At 49.7% G+C, this 13,098-nt stretch overlaps 1 protein-coding gene across 3 annotated transcripts in view; it reads right to left on the bottom strand.

The window, feature by feature from the left end:
- The window catches only part of Rab3gap2 (RAB3 GTPase activating non-catalytic protein subunit 2), a 60,035-nt gene that overhangs the window by 28,799 nt on the left and 18,138 nt on the right, over nt 1–13,098 (bottom strand). For 2 of the 3 annotated variants that reach the window (XM_063236691.1, XM_063236689.1), the window contains exons 3-8: nt 7,704–7,827; nt 6,577–6,658; nt 5,185–5,232; nt 5,036–5,111; nt 4,687–4,788; nt 994–1,093 (exon numbers count right to left, since the gene is read on the bottom strand). In XM_063236691.1, the coding sequence (XP_063092761.1) occupies nt 994–1,093; nt 4,687–4,788; nt 5,036–5,111; nt 5,185–5,232; nt 6,577–6,658; nt 7,704–7,827 (532 nt within the window). The remainder of the gene's footprint in view (nt 1–993; nt 1,094–4,686; nt 4,789–5,035; nt 5,112–5,184; nt 5,233–6,576; nt 6,659–7,703; nt 7,828–13,098) is intronic. The other variant, XM_063236690.1, reaches the window with a different exon arrangement.

The following is a 13,098-nucleotide window of genomic DNA, read 5'->3' as shown; positions in this document are numbered from 1 at the left end:
TTCCTACTTCAATAGAAATGGTACTTTTCCCCAGAAGACATGGCTTGCTTTGCATCTCACAGACGATCAGGACTTAGAGAAGTCTATGAAGCAGCAGACCTCCCCGAGTGGAAGTGTTTATTTCAGGAACTGTCTCCCCTGAGGAGTGACCCCCCCCCCCCCGGCCCAGGCGGGAGGAGGAAGTGAGCCCTACTACCCAGCAGTACTTCTCGTGATTCCACCTTCTCTTCCTCCTACCCTAACATCTCTAAGACAGAGCTTAGAAATCATCAGTGGTGTTTCGCACCAGCATTCCTGTTTTTTCTTTTTAGTGTCAAAATCACATGCACCTGACAGCCAGTAGGATCCTGAATTTGGTGAAATATGCTATGCTCTTCCAAGGCTGAGATGGGACTGCAGTGTAAACCATGAGCAGGGTAAGGACATTTCCCTAGCTGGGCAGAGTGCACCTTAGTGGTGCAGGGCCTGGGATATATGTTAGGTTCAGATTCTGCTTTTTGCTGTCTCTAGGTGTCCAGGTCAGTGGCACCAGGCTGCTCTGACTCCATACTGGGCTCTGCCTTGCCAGTGGGACGTGCCCTGTACCCAAGACACCTCGATGCCCTGAGGAAGGAGCAGTGTAGGGACACGTGCAGCCCAACAGCTGACCTGCAGATCAGCTGAACAATGTACTCTGTGCAGCCAACCCCACCCACTGCCGGCCTCTGTCCAGCTGCGAGGCCCTCTCCTATGGGGTCGCCCTACAGAGCTGGTGAGGGAAGCCCCGGCGGGCCTATCCCTCCCCGCTGCAACCTGGAGTGCCCTGGTGTCCCAGCCCTGCCTTTCAGCAAGCAGCCCCCCAGCAGGGCAGTCTCACGTCCACCAGGCCAGTGCTGCCTCTTAAATCCAGAGCTGAAGTCCCCGTTCATGGAGAGGACTTGTTTCATCCCATAACCAGGTCACATTCAAAATGACAACACTGTAACGAGTGAAACATTCTGGCTAAAAAAGTACCTTTTGCTACCTGGTTTCTACAGGCGCGAAGAGACTGAAAAAGGCTAAATCCGTCAATGGTCACAATGGCAGCTGGATACAAGATACTCAGTTCTTCATTCTAGTAAAGAAATGAGCAAGGAGGAAATAATAAATTTTCCTGAAGTAGATTTGGAAAGTAAGTAACTTTTAAAAAACACCTGATGTCATAAGTAATGTAAAGTAAAACACTGTGATTGTCCAACACAAAGGCAGTATCAGGCAGAGGAACAATAAAAACAAGTGGAAAATTAATTCCAGAAAGCCTCTGCCAAAGACTTCGAGTTCTTCTCAAGTATGAGCTCTTGGAAATGGTAAGAAAATGGTCTCAGGACAGGGTGGGAAGCGCACAAAAAATCTTCACTATCATAAAAACTAAATACGATCAATGCACAGAAACAAGCGCTACATAACAAGGAAGCTCACCTGAAGTCCCAGATGGGCCCAAAGCACGTCCTCAAATACAGTCAGACACTCAGACACGAGACTGTACCACACTGTATTCTGTACTGTTCTTATTACCCAATAGTGCCAACCTGCTTCCATAAGCAAATAAGTAAAGCACTATTTCCCCCTCCTTTTTTAGAGACTGGGTTGACCTATGTTGCCCTGCCTGGCCTTGAACTCTTGGGCTCAAGCAATCCTCCTGCCTCAGCCTTTCAAGGAGCAGAGACAAGTATATGCCAGTGTGCCCAGCTCCGTATCCAATTTTACTTAACCGATGCTTCTCAATGGACATTCACTTGGCCTCCTGCTTCTGTAATGCTCTCTACAACACACGGCGGCATCAGCTTTGTTAGCCTTGGTGGATGGAATGACGCTCCTGAAAACATCACGATACTTGCACCTGCATCTGGGGTAAAACCACCTGCAACACCTGGCATGCAGGTCTGTCACCTCACAGCCTCTGCCTTCAACAGAGGGGCCAACACCTCACACCTCCGCAGTGCACCCGGGCCTCCTGCCAGTGCTCACCCCCAGCTCGTGCTGGCTCAGGCCCCAGCTCAGCCGCCGCCCCCACTGCCCACGATGCCCCCCTGTCCTCCTCCAGCTAGTCCTCTCCAGCTGCTCATCACAGCTGCTGCCATCACCCTGTGGGCCCCATCTGCAGGGACCTTGAGCATAGCAGTCCTATGAATCTTCAGGATTTAGAACCCAAAGGGACAAGGCAGAGGCACATTCAGTGTGGGCTGAATGGGTACATTCATTTCACTGTGACAAACATCGCTGCGACAAACGTGCTCCTGTCTCTACCTCTTCATGTTAGCAGTTTAGCAAAATTCCTTCAGGTGAGTCTGCAGGGTCACAGAGGAGCCCCAGTTTTCCTCCCTGTGTGTGTTACTACCACACAGACTCAGGTCCTTACCAATCCATAATTAATGTGACAGTGCCAGTTTCTCTTATCACCACCACCAGTTTTGTGGATCTCTAGCTTTGTCAATGCAGCAGGTGAAAATGATCGCACCATAGGCTCCTCACACTTCTTAAATTACGAAGGCGCTACACTTTCTCACATGCTTTGGGGCCAATTACAGTTCCCTGGAGGTCCCCTGCTCCTGCCACTCCTGACTGCTGGCTGTTTCTGTGAAGAGACCCTGGGCCACGAGGAGCCGGACTGGGCAGGGGAGCTGGCACGCAAGCTCACACCTGCAAGAGCTCACACCTGCATGCAGGGAGGGCCCTTGCTGGCTGAGCAGTCTGAGGACAGAAAGGTCCTAACCACCTGGGCCAGACGACCTCCCACAGACACCAGCGGGCCCCAAGCCTGCAGGCACTGTACAGGGACAGGAGGGTCTAGTGCAGAGGGGACAGCGCCCTTCCCTGGGAGCCTGCCTCACAGTGCCTCGGGGTCACTCTGACTGCTCCCTGACTCGAACTGAGGAGGAGGACAGGAGTTCCCATGACCTGCCCTGGATCTGGACTGCAGAAAGTGGGCCAGTGGGATGCTCTCAGGTGCTCAAAGGTGCTCTCAGGCTGCGCCAGGTGCTGGGGCTCCCTTGGCACGCAGAACCCACGCAGGCTTTCATGTCCACGGGTCTAAGGTGATTTTCTTGGCTTGCACAGCAAATAACAAGCATATTACTAAGCATCAAGTGATTTTTCCATCAATAGACGTGACCAGGCCAGACTGGCTTTGTACAAAGTGGAAAATGCCTGGAGAGAGATCTTGAATTTATACATCTGCATTTTAGGTTTAACTGTTTCTTCTTCACTGCCTCCAATCATTCTGCCTTCTCTCCCTTAAGATGGACCTTACTAAGACCTCAGCCCGAAGCCCTGCTGTCCCCACCCTTTACCCTAGGAACCCACTTCCCGAGACTCTGACACCTGGCTCCGCACCATCTGGCCTCTCCGCCACGCAGCAGCTCTGCTTCCTCACCTGATGCTGCCTGGAGCTCAGCGCTCCATACCAGGTGTCACAGCCTTGACTTAGCTCCTTTTCCAGCGCGGGCAGCACTGCCCTCGAGCCCTGCATCTCCAATTCGCCATGTTCCGAGGCGATGACCACGGCCTACTGACCACTTCCTCTGTGGCTTTCGCATCCATTCTCTCTGCCCGCACAGCTCCTCCCTCTGCTCGGAGCCTCGGCCCCACTGTGGAACCCAGGTGGCCGGCTGCCCGGAGGAAAAGGTCTCATGTCTCTGTGCCTCCTGCTCATGCACCCTTGGGTGCCTTTCCTCCCTCTCCTCTCTCCTGTCCTCTCTGACTCACTCAAGTCTCTAGGAAACCTGGCTGAGCTCCCTGTTCACGGGCTCCTCCCTGCTGCCTGCCATGCTTCCTCACTGTCCCACACACTCCTCCAGCTGAATCTTCTGTCATTCTCTCGGCTCCGATACTTCTCTATCACCTATTAAATTCTATGCCCATTATTTAAGGCCTGAGTGAAATCTCAGCTTCTCCATGACACTTTCTCTGAGTCTTAACTGATCTCCCCTTCTCCTACATCCAATTTATTCTGGCCATGAAATCAGCAATTAGGCATTTTAAGCTACTGACTCATTCACAGGTATTAAGAGACTCTGACCTAGTTCCCCTTCCTACAGATGGGATCTTACTCTACAGCTCCAGGCCAGCTGTCCTACAATTTCGGCCTCCCAGGCACACATACATGCAACCATGTGCTCGGAACCCTTCGGAGCCCCAGGAGCACAAGAAAGCAAGGCACACTACCCAGCTCTGAGGGTGAACACTGCACACCACCGAGCTGGGCCCTGTATGGCACGCATCTTCCGACTGCCGTGAGAGGCCTGGGGTGCAGCAGAGCGCTCGCAGGCACGTGGGCAGGAGCACGCGCCTTCCACAGTGAGCGGGAGGTTTTTCACAGTATTTCCATAAAAGCCCTTTCTGAGACAGCTATGTGGTTAAGCGCAAAGTGCTACACTAACACTACTAATGGTGAGATCGGAACTTAACTTCTGCTGCTGCTAAACTTGATACCTAAGTTGAAATATAAGTAAGTCATACGATGCCATATTTTTGCTTTAAATTGTTAAAAGTCTAAAACTAAGAAACCTGTTGGTGTCTGGCTAGAATATTTTACTATGGGATGAAACACAGCATTTCACAGAAAGGTAAAAGCAAGTCCGGCATCCTGCATGGCACTCCCTGGGCCCGAGGGGAACATTAGTCTCCCTGCAAAGCGGCCACCCCCATGCGGTCTGCAGTCCGTACTACCTGCTCAGCCACACCGGGGTGCCGGGGGATGGCGTAGGTCCTGCACTTCAGCTGTAGCACAGTGTCCTCGTGGAGAAGCTGCGCCAGCAGGAGCACACCGTTCTGGGGGGAAGCACAGAGGTGCCACTGCTTTTTCCCCGCGAAAGGACAGCGCCGGTCAGGCCGTGTCCCCATGGGACCGGCTCTCTCCTCAGAGCTGGCTTTTCTTCTCCGACTCTCCCGCCAGGAGCCCCCTGTCCAGGTCGCCCCTCGCCCCAGCATCATGGCCATGTTTCCAAGTGGGGAAAGCTAAGCCCTGCGAGGAGGTGCTGCGGGCAACCGCTCTCCTAACTGCTGCAAACCTACTCACCTCGGTGTAGAAGCGAACGTAACCCGACGTAAACCCCACCACGATGCAGGTCCAGTCGGGACGCCCCGTGGAACTCCTGCCACAAACAACACTCATGAGTTTCCAGCTCACACATCTATGCCACAGACACAGCCTGCACTCGCCCTCACCTCTTCTGGCTTGCAAGTGGGATACACAGAGCACTAGTCACGGATTCCCTAAAACACAAAAACAGAAGCAAAATCAAATCTTACGCCTAAGCAGTGAACTTAGCAGTTACTTCAATTACCTATAGTTTGGTGGTAAGAAGTCAGTTCTAGCTGACCTTTAAGTAAAACACCGTGCCACTGTGTGTAAGTTTACTCACATAAGGCACAATATACTCATTTCAAGTTAATAAAAAACAGTATTTACCCTGCTGTCTGGAAGAAGCATGAAAGAAAGCAAACCTTTACTTATGCAACCGACTGTTCCACAACCTGTCTCAAATGGTGAAGAAAGAAGGCCACCCTCCTCTTGGGGAGATCAGGGCTGGTGGGAGGGACAGTCACCTTGTATGTAGATGGACCTCTGCAGGATGTGAATGTACATTTATGTTTCCCTGAGCCCCACCCCAGCAAGAGTGTTACTTTAGGCGCTTCTGTAGTGCACCTCGCTGGCTTCTCCCTCACATTTTGTAGAACTGTCCTTTTAACCATTTTGCTAAGTACGTGTTACCACTGACACAACCTAAATCAAGGCGGTTTCCCCTGCTCTATGGACTTAAAATGCTGTCAGAAGCTCAGAGACTGCGCCCTGATGGCCAAGCGGTCAGACCTGAGGAAGTCACAGGCACTCCAGGAAATCACCAAATGGTGCTAACTCCGTTGGTCTGTATTAAAGTGACATGTCTGCTGGTCATTTAAGACAAGGCATTTTAATTTGTTTAAAATGCTTTGATAAAATGAAAAATTCTGCTTCTCTCGATAACAGCACAAAATGCCTCATTATCCCCAGTGTGCCACGCACACACTGGGCACCTCCACTTGATGTCTTTTATGTGGGTCGAATCTGCGGAACCTTCTCCTTCCTTCTCAGTGGAGTCCAGCATGAAATCCAAGCACCACTCCTCTCGGCCCACAGTTCCACACCAGCAGCCCCATCCCTGACCGCACTAGAGAGCTGGGTTGTGAAGTTTCACAGGGTCACTATGCACCAACTCGCATTCCTGGAGTACTGGTGAGCATGTGGTAGTGCACAAGCCCAAAACTAGTAAGACCAGAAAGCAAGCACCCTTGGTGAATTTAACTACGGAGATCAGAGGGAAAGGACAGGATGCAAAAATGGTTTTCTGGGATTTTTCTAACCTCTAGTCTTCTTCAAACTGGACTTTAAGTCACATAAGCAAAATGAGAATTCGTTGTTCAAATCATTCCTTACAACCTTTAGTTGTGATGTACACACATTTAAGTAATTTCAAATGAAAAAACTTGTCTGGTGGGTACTGGGGTAAGTTCACAAATCAGTAACAGGTCAGTTTCACGCATGTGTTCAAAGCAGAGAAACAAATCACTGGCACCTACCCTTCTTCGACACTTAAGGGGCCACTCCAAGCAACGGCAAACTGCATTTCCTCCCTTCCTTTATCACTCTGCTTCCACTTTGCTGAAAAAGTAATTAAGACACCACGTGAAACAGAGACAAGTCACTCACACATTCCACTCTCTCCCTTCAGCATGACGGGTAGAGAATTTAACAGTTCCATATTAAGTCACCTGGAGTTTTTATAGTTTATAAATAAAGATAATCTTACATTTTTAGTGATTTTATAACATCACTTGGTCTCTCAGGCTTTGGTCTCTGGTTCTTTCAATTAAACTCATACAATGGTTTCATAGTGCTTACAGAGTAAGGTTTTTAATTTCTATGAATCATCCTATTTTATTTATAAGATCACTTTTATCTTCAGAGAGCAGAGAAAATGTTCTATTGCATTTATGCTACCAAGCATAGATTTGCTTTGTAAGACTATTCCCTAGTTGGTTGGTTGGTTTGAGACAGGGTTTCACAGGGTCTCACTGGGCAGTTCAGGCTGGCCTTGGGCTTACTTGTAGCCCAGGCTGATCTTAAACCTGCAATGATCCTCCTGCCTCAGCCTCCTGAGTGCTGGGATTATAGGCGTGCACCACCACACCCGGCTCCCTAGTTGTTTTATGTGTAGCCTTCTCTTGACCAATGAGCTTCTCATATTCCACATGTCCCCAAGTCATAAATTTAACCTTCAACAAAAACTCCTGAGCTGAAACTTCTGTTCCAAATAAAAGCCTGCAGCCTGTGGTCTTTGTAAAATCACTCCGCTCACCAAAGGGAGAGTCTGTTCTGCTTCCCAGGGTAAATGTGGTCTCCATGTACTACAAATATGTACTAAAGAAAATAAAATTCACAAACAGGGGGGCTTTTGACCTTGTTTCTTGCAAGCACTGGAAAACACCCAGTGCTGCTCTGAGGCGCTACGGGGAACCAGCTGAAGTCAAAACAGAAAGTGGACGAAGAAGACAGACCATGGGGAGGAAGAAGAAAAGTGTCACAGAGTCCATGGATGCCACTGGTGATACATACAGTAGAAAGCCCCTTTATCTTTCCACCCAAGCACCTTTCTGTTCTGGCCTACGCATGAAAATGAAGGTCCCCCAAAATAACCATTACTCACGCACTAGAAACACAGCCTTCTGTTCCCGCGCTATGACCATAAGGTCACTGTTTGGAGACAAGGACAGAACGCAGCCCTGGAGCCAGGAAGTCTTCTGAGTCTCACAAGTGCTTCCTTCTTCCTCCTGCAGTAAAAGTGCAATCACTACAAGTGCAAACACACAGAAGGGTCTGACTCTGCTGCCTGCCTGAGGGCTAGGGGAAACAAAGGGGAATGCAAAGTTCTCCCTTTGTTGTTGTTTCTGGTGGGGGGGGGTCTCATTTTTTTGGGGGGGGGGCTACCAGGAATTGAACTCAGGACCTCACTTTTTTTTTTTTTTTGGTCTTTTTTGTTTTTATCAGTACCGGGGATCGAACTCATGACTGCCTGCTTGCAAGGCAGGCGCTTATGCCGCTGAGCTAAATCCCCAGCAAGTGCTGAGTTAACTCCCTGGCAGGGATTCTTTTACAGTTTTCTATTTCTTTTCAAAACATTCAAAGATGACTAACAAATGAAATACAATAAATCTCAGTTCTAAATATGAATAGTTTTGAGGATGAAATTTAAATATAAACAGGCGTGGCACTAGAAGAGTGCCACTCTGGGTCACTCCAGGAATGATTCAGTAGAGTGAGCTGATAAACAGGTCTCCTTGCAAAACTGGAGAACTTTCAGTTGGATGAAGAGAAAAACATCACCTGATGACTGCACGCCTGTAGAATCTGTAAGTCTGTGATGCTTCTGGTTTTTATTTGACCTGCAGAATGCTGCTTTCTAACTGCACATTTACCACATGGGTCAAGTCCCACGGTTACAACTTGAACTGCAGAAGCAGGTCTGCACTGGAAAACCCACGTCCCTACGCACCAGCCACCGCGCTCCTCGTCCCTGCGTGTTCCCGGAGGTGCTCTGCGTGTGCACGAGTGGATCCTTACCCTTCCGCTCCCAGGACAGTGTCACAGCACAGCACGCTTCTCTCACCTTCCCCGCTTAGCACACAGCCCAGCCTCCATTCCACACCTGGCTGATTTACTGTCAGTGGCCACCCACACTGCTCCAGGTTTCAGATCCTTCAGGGTTAACTGCCTCTACTGATGGGCTTTTTGTGCTGTCGGTCACTTTTGCTGTTAAAATCATACTGCAGTGAGTCACTGCAGGAGCCTGGCAGTGCATCTCTGTGGGGACAGCTGAGTCCCTGGGAGTGGAACAGCTGGGTCAAGGGGACGTGCATTAATAAGCAGCTGGATGTTCTCAAATTGAGCTCTACACATACTGCGCATGAGATGTAAGTCTGGAAAGTGCCTGCTTTCCCACAGATGTTTCCAAAGGCGTTTCAGTTCCTGTTCTCCCATTTCTGGTGTTTGGTAGCTCGCAGTTGCAGGACATGATGGTCATGTTCCTGGTGAGGAGTTGGCACGTGCACATGACACAACTCAACCTTCTCTCATCCCCCCCACCCCGCTCGATCCTGCTCCCCCTCCCTCATCACTGAACCCCGAGTGCCTACTTTATTCACCTAACATTATGGCTCAGGGTGCACTCAGGGTCCTATGTGGGACTCAGAGGATCCTTCTTTATGGTAGAGTAATGCCCCCCTGTGAAAGAGGTTTTAACTCTTGATCTTTGTGAATCCAATAAATAAAAAGTGCCCACTCTCTCCCTATTTTGCTCACTTGGTCTTTGTACTGATGTTTTTATGCTTTCGTAGGCTTTTAAACTGCATTTCTTTTTTTTTTTTTTTTTTTTTTGTCTTTTTCATTTTTATCGGTACCAGGGATCAAACTCACGACCGCCTGCTTGCAAGGCAGGTGCTTATGCTGCTGAGCTAAATCCCCAGCCCCTAAAACTGCATTTCTGTTATCAATGAGAACACACATTTTCTCCTATGCGTAACAAAATTTCTCATTTGCATAACAATTATGTGAATTTATTATGAACAAGTTGCTGCTTTCCACTGTAGATTTCCCACTGGGTTGCTGCTTTTTGCCTAATTATTGTACACTCTCCTTACAAGAAGGAAAATCGGCCCTTTTCATAACAATGTAAATAGTTTTTCCCAATGTACTTTGCAGTGGCTTGTTTTTTCCAAGTAAGAATTTCCTGCTGTGAAGCAGCAAGATCACTGGTTTGTTCTCTTGCAGGGTCTAAGTTTTATGTCATGAATATCCTTGTTCTACTCGGCCCCACCTAGCATCTTTTAGATTGAATTATTCAACTGGAAAGTGAGGAAAGAATGATAAGATCACTTTCATTTAAAAAAAGATTACAATTTTATGCTGTTTAAAAACTTTTCATAAGCATGCATTACTAGGACTGACAAAATTTAAGAAATTGTAAAAACAAAGTTGTCCCAGTTAAAAATGTTCGTTCCCACAGCAATCCCAGGAAAGACAAATTATTCCTGCCGGGATGCCATCAGAGAAAAGTGGAAAGAACAAAAATAGGGCTCAGAGGACAGCTTGAGAACAGCTCCAAGTAAGCAGCCTCAGCTCTCTGGAAACCCATGGCAACCCTCGCCCTTGAGAGTAAACACTAGCCAATGAACAGACTAAGGACTTTCTTCTTTCAAACCTGGTGAGCTAAGGAGGCTGTACTCTACCCTTCCCTGGAAGACAGGAAGAGAACAGTAATATTAGCAAAATCTCATTTTATTCAAAGTCCACATTTTAGGGATGCAGCCTCTAGCTTGGTGATTTTTAAATGTTACTTTATACAGAAACATTAGGGAGGAAATGATTCCCTAAGGATAAAGTTAGCCAGTTTCTGCTGCAGGAGTCTCTCCCAGAGGAACCCTGCCTCACAGCTGCCCGCCCCTTTAGGGTCAGAGACCCTGATTATGCCAGGGTTTGGACGCTCAGGCAAGTAGGGCCCTGCTTTCCAACAGCAGTCCCAGGCAGGGGAAATCACACAGGAGTATTACTTAGGTATCGTGTTTGATAAAACAAAACCTAGCACACAGCAGCGCCACCTCTGAGGTGGGCCAGGTGGGGCACTGCCTTCAGTTTCGGGCCTTAAGGACATCTGCTTACCAGTCAGGTTTCTGGAAAACCTCCCCACAGCAACGTGGCCCCTGGTTACTAAGCATGCTCCCCTGAAGCTGGTGATCCTAAAATAACACCATCAACTGACAAAGTGCTTAATTTCCCAAGCGAGGCATGACATTTAAAAAGAGAGAGAAAAACCCCAGCTCACCACTGCAGGGACTGCACTAACGTCCCCAGCAGCCAGCACCTGGTCAGTCACTCAAGTTAGGAGCCAGGCAGCCACGATTCCTGCTGGGGAAGGGAGAGAGGGAGGACGAGCCTGAGGTCTAGCCTGCACTTCCTTTCTTAGTCTGCAGGAAGAAGCACAGAAGCTACCCTGCAGTTACACTGAATGGCCAGGATCACACCGCACGCCCAGCCTGCACATCTGCCCAGTGCTCACTCCATGTTTTCCACGTGCACAAGGCAGTGAAAGGGCAGCAGCGTGACCAGGCTTCCTAGTACAGCTGGCTCCTCAAGCTGGTAACACTCACCGGTAAGCACAGCAGCACATGTCTGGGGTGTCAGCTCTTGGCGTGATCAGCCACAGCAGCACCCAGAGTAGATGTGCAAAGCTTTTCACATCAGAACACGCAGCTCACCTTTCACGGCACACGCCGCTCTTGTCACTCTGTTAACTTGGAGGGAATTTACACCCTGCAGTGCAAGCTACTGTGCAAGGGCAGGCAGTGCATCCATGTGAGGCGCAGTAGCCTGTCCCTGCATCACGGAAATAAAATGCTCACCTAGGCTTTAAGGCAAAAGACACAAACGCTTCAGCAATCTTGAAACACAAAAGTACACGATGACTAGGATTTTTTTCTCTCAGTCTGCTAACAGCATGGAATGCCCAGTGCTCTCCACCTTTCTTTTTGGGGTGGGGGAAGAGCAGGACATTTTATTACACCACACAAAACAGAGAACAGCGAGCTGGGGAAGCTAGTGGCACCCAGACCAAACCCTACGGTTTGCTCGAATACTGCATGGGAAGCACTGGTTAGGCCGTTTTCCAAATCAGAGTCTGAAATTCTCAAATGAAAGATCTTAAGGCCTTTTCAAAATTCAAGTGGCACAAGGCACAAGGTCTTTCTAAAGAAATTATGGAGAAGTAAAACACAGGCAGAAGGACTCCAAGGGCTGTGCAGAGCCCCGAGCCACCCCAAAGCTTCCGACCTCAGCACTCCTGACGTGGGGCTGACAATTCTTTGCTCTGGGGGGCTGCCCTGTGCCCATAAACAGGCATTCACATGGCCAGGACACTTTCATCCTCTGCTGACCCCCTGAGCCATAATGGGTATAATGGTGTATTATACCACTGCCGGTAAAACGGAACAAATTCCAGCCTCTTCGGAATGGAAAATTCCCACGCTGCCTGCTATAACTGATTGCAGCCCAGAAACCTCCCAGGAACAAGAGGGGTTTGGTGACTCTCACTGCAGAGCAGTGGTTAGTGTCGGAAGAGGAGAAGAGGCAGACAAAGCAAGCCTGGGTATCACCACTCGCTTCCAGGAGAACTACAGGCTTCCACAGCAGCTTGCAGCGCAGGTGGCAGGGAGCCACCCCGACTGGGACTGCACAAGTGGCCCCCAGGCCTAGAGGAGCCTGGCCTCTCCCGCCTTGACATGTCAGCCTCCTGTCGGGCCATGCATGTCTGAGGCTATGGAGCTGTCCCCAGGCCTCTCAACATGACTGGGACTGGACACCCCGCAGTGGCCTGGGGAGGGCTAAGTGCTGGCTGCAGCACAGCCTGGATGTGGGAGTGGCTGCTGGGTCCCGGCAGTCCTAAGCTGAAGTTTCACACTGTCTTCCTAAAAACACACAGAAACCAGCACATCTGTTCCCCAACCACAAAGTGGCCCCCGCATGGCCGAGTTTTGTCCAGCAACACGAGACCAAGCCCTCTGCAGTGAGGGATCCCCATGTCACTGTGCCACACGGGCTAAGGGCTGAGATGGAGGTCACTGTGGCAGCCAGGTCCCTAGGACACACGTGGCAGTAGAGCAGAGCCACCAGTCTGCTTCGCAGCCCACGTTAGATGTTGTACTCACAGCTCCTGGGGTGCTGGGTGCTCTGTGGGCCCAGGGCCAGTGTGCCTCCTCCCTCCTCCTTCGTGCACCCTTCCGCCATCAAGGTCCCCACTTCATCATCTTTCAAGGCTCGGATTTACTCCTTGGGCCACTGCTGCTGACACTGCTACCCGGAGTGACATCCGCTCTGCTGGTCCAGAAGCTGCTGCCTTCACTGAGCCTCTGAAAAGCTATCACCTCACACTCAGAAACACTCACAGCAACATTTCCTTTCTTTAGAAGCCAGGTCCAGATCCCAGGGACTACGTCTCTCTTGATCCTCTGATGCCTTTGAGAAGAGATGCTCAAAGAGCTAAGGGACTGAGG

Source organism: Cavia porcellus, unplaced genomic scaffold (assembly GCF_034190915.1).
Source record: "Cavia porcellus strain 051 isolate PalLab524CR breed Dunkin Hartley unplaced genomic scaffold, mCavPor4.1 scaffold_26, whole genome shotgun sequence".
Lineage (NCBI taxonomy): Eukaryota > Metazoa > Chordata > Mammalia > Rodentia > Caviidae > Cavia > Cavia porcellus.
This window is presented reverse-complemented; position numbering and strand designations above follow the sequence as displayed.